The sequence below is a fragment of the Onychomys torridus genome, chromosome 4 (genome assembly GCF_903995425.1).
Source record: "Onychomys torridus chromosome 4, mOncTor1.1, whole genome shotgun sequence".
NCBI classification, from domain to species: Eukaryota; Metazoa; Chordata; class Mammalia; order Rodentia; family Cricetidae; genus Onychomys; species Onychomys torridus.
The window spans coordinates 64,412,658-64,413,791 of record NC_050446.1 but is presented as its reverse complement, the minus strand read 5'-3'; the positions used below and the strand labels follow the sequence as shown (position 1 = coordinate 64,413,791).

Sequence of the window (1,134 nt, the reverse complement as noted above, 5' to 3'; positions counted from 1 at the left end):
AATCATTGAGAGTATTATTACACATTTTGACCTTAAGGGATTAAGCAACGGTTATAAAAAATCTAACATGATGGTTGCTATTCAATTTATAAATCTCTATAAAACTGAAAAATCTGTCAACATTGTACCACTCATTTTGTTTTAATTCAGAGGAACTAAGTTTTAGCTGTGTGTTGTTTACTCCCCTAGACTTCATGGGAAAATCATAAAAATGTCACAGAGTTTGTGTTTATGGGCCTTTGGAAAAATAGACACATAGAGCTGCTGTTCTGTCTCTTGTTCCTGCTTTGTTACCTGGCCGTGTTAATGGGGAACTCTGTCATCCTACTCACCATCACTTACAGCCACTTAATCGAACAGCCAATGTACTATTTTCTCTGCCACCTTTCCCTCATGGACCTCTGCTACACCTCCACCGTGGTGCCCAGGCTCATCAGGGACTTGTCTGCAGCAAGAAAAAACATTTCCTATAATGAATGCATGACCCAGCTCTTCACTGCCCACTTGCTGGCAGGTGTGGAAATCTTCATCCTGGTGTCCATGGCCTTGGATCGCTATGTTGCCATTGTCAAGCCCCTGCACTACATGACAGTCATGAACAGGAAGAGATGTGATATGCTGATTGTCATGGCCTGGACAGTGGGGTTCTGGCACTCCATTGCTTTACTTCTCATGGTGCTCAGTCTGCCTTTCTGTGGTCCCAATCACATTAATCACTACCTGTGTGATGTCAAGCCTCTTTTGAAGCTGGTGTGTAAAGATATTCATGTAGTTAGTATTTTAGTAATTGCCAACTCTGGGATGGTGGTGGTTGCCATTTTTCTTGTACTGGTTGCTTCTTACATACTCATCCTCTATAATCTGAGAAGAAGATCATCTGCAGGGAGACGCAAGGCTCTCTCCACCTGTAGTTCTCATGTAATGGTGGTAGTTTTATTTTTTGTGCCCTGTATTTATACCTATGTTCTACCTGCAGGAAGTGAGAATAAGGATAAGGAAATTTCTGTGTTTTACACTGTGATTGCCCCCATGCTGAATCCCCTTATCTACACTCTGAGAAACACTGAGATGAAAAGTGTCATGCACAAGGTTTGGTCTCGAATGTCACATTCAGAGTTGAAATAAATGAAATAT

At 41.5% G+C, this 1,134-nt stretch overlaps 1 protein-coding gene across 1 annotated transcript; it reads left to right on the top strand.

The window, feature by feature from the left end:
• The first annotated feature begins 203 nt into the window (after positions 1-203).
• LOC118581226 (olfactory receptor 4P4-like) lies at positions 204-1,134 on the top strand. Its single transcript, XM_036183242.1, has one exon. The coding sequence runs from the start codon at positions 232-234 to the stop codon at positions 1,123-1,125; it is 894 nt and encodes a 297-aa protein (XP_036039135.1). The 5' UTR covers positions 204-231; the 3' UTR covers positions 1,126-1,134.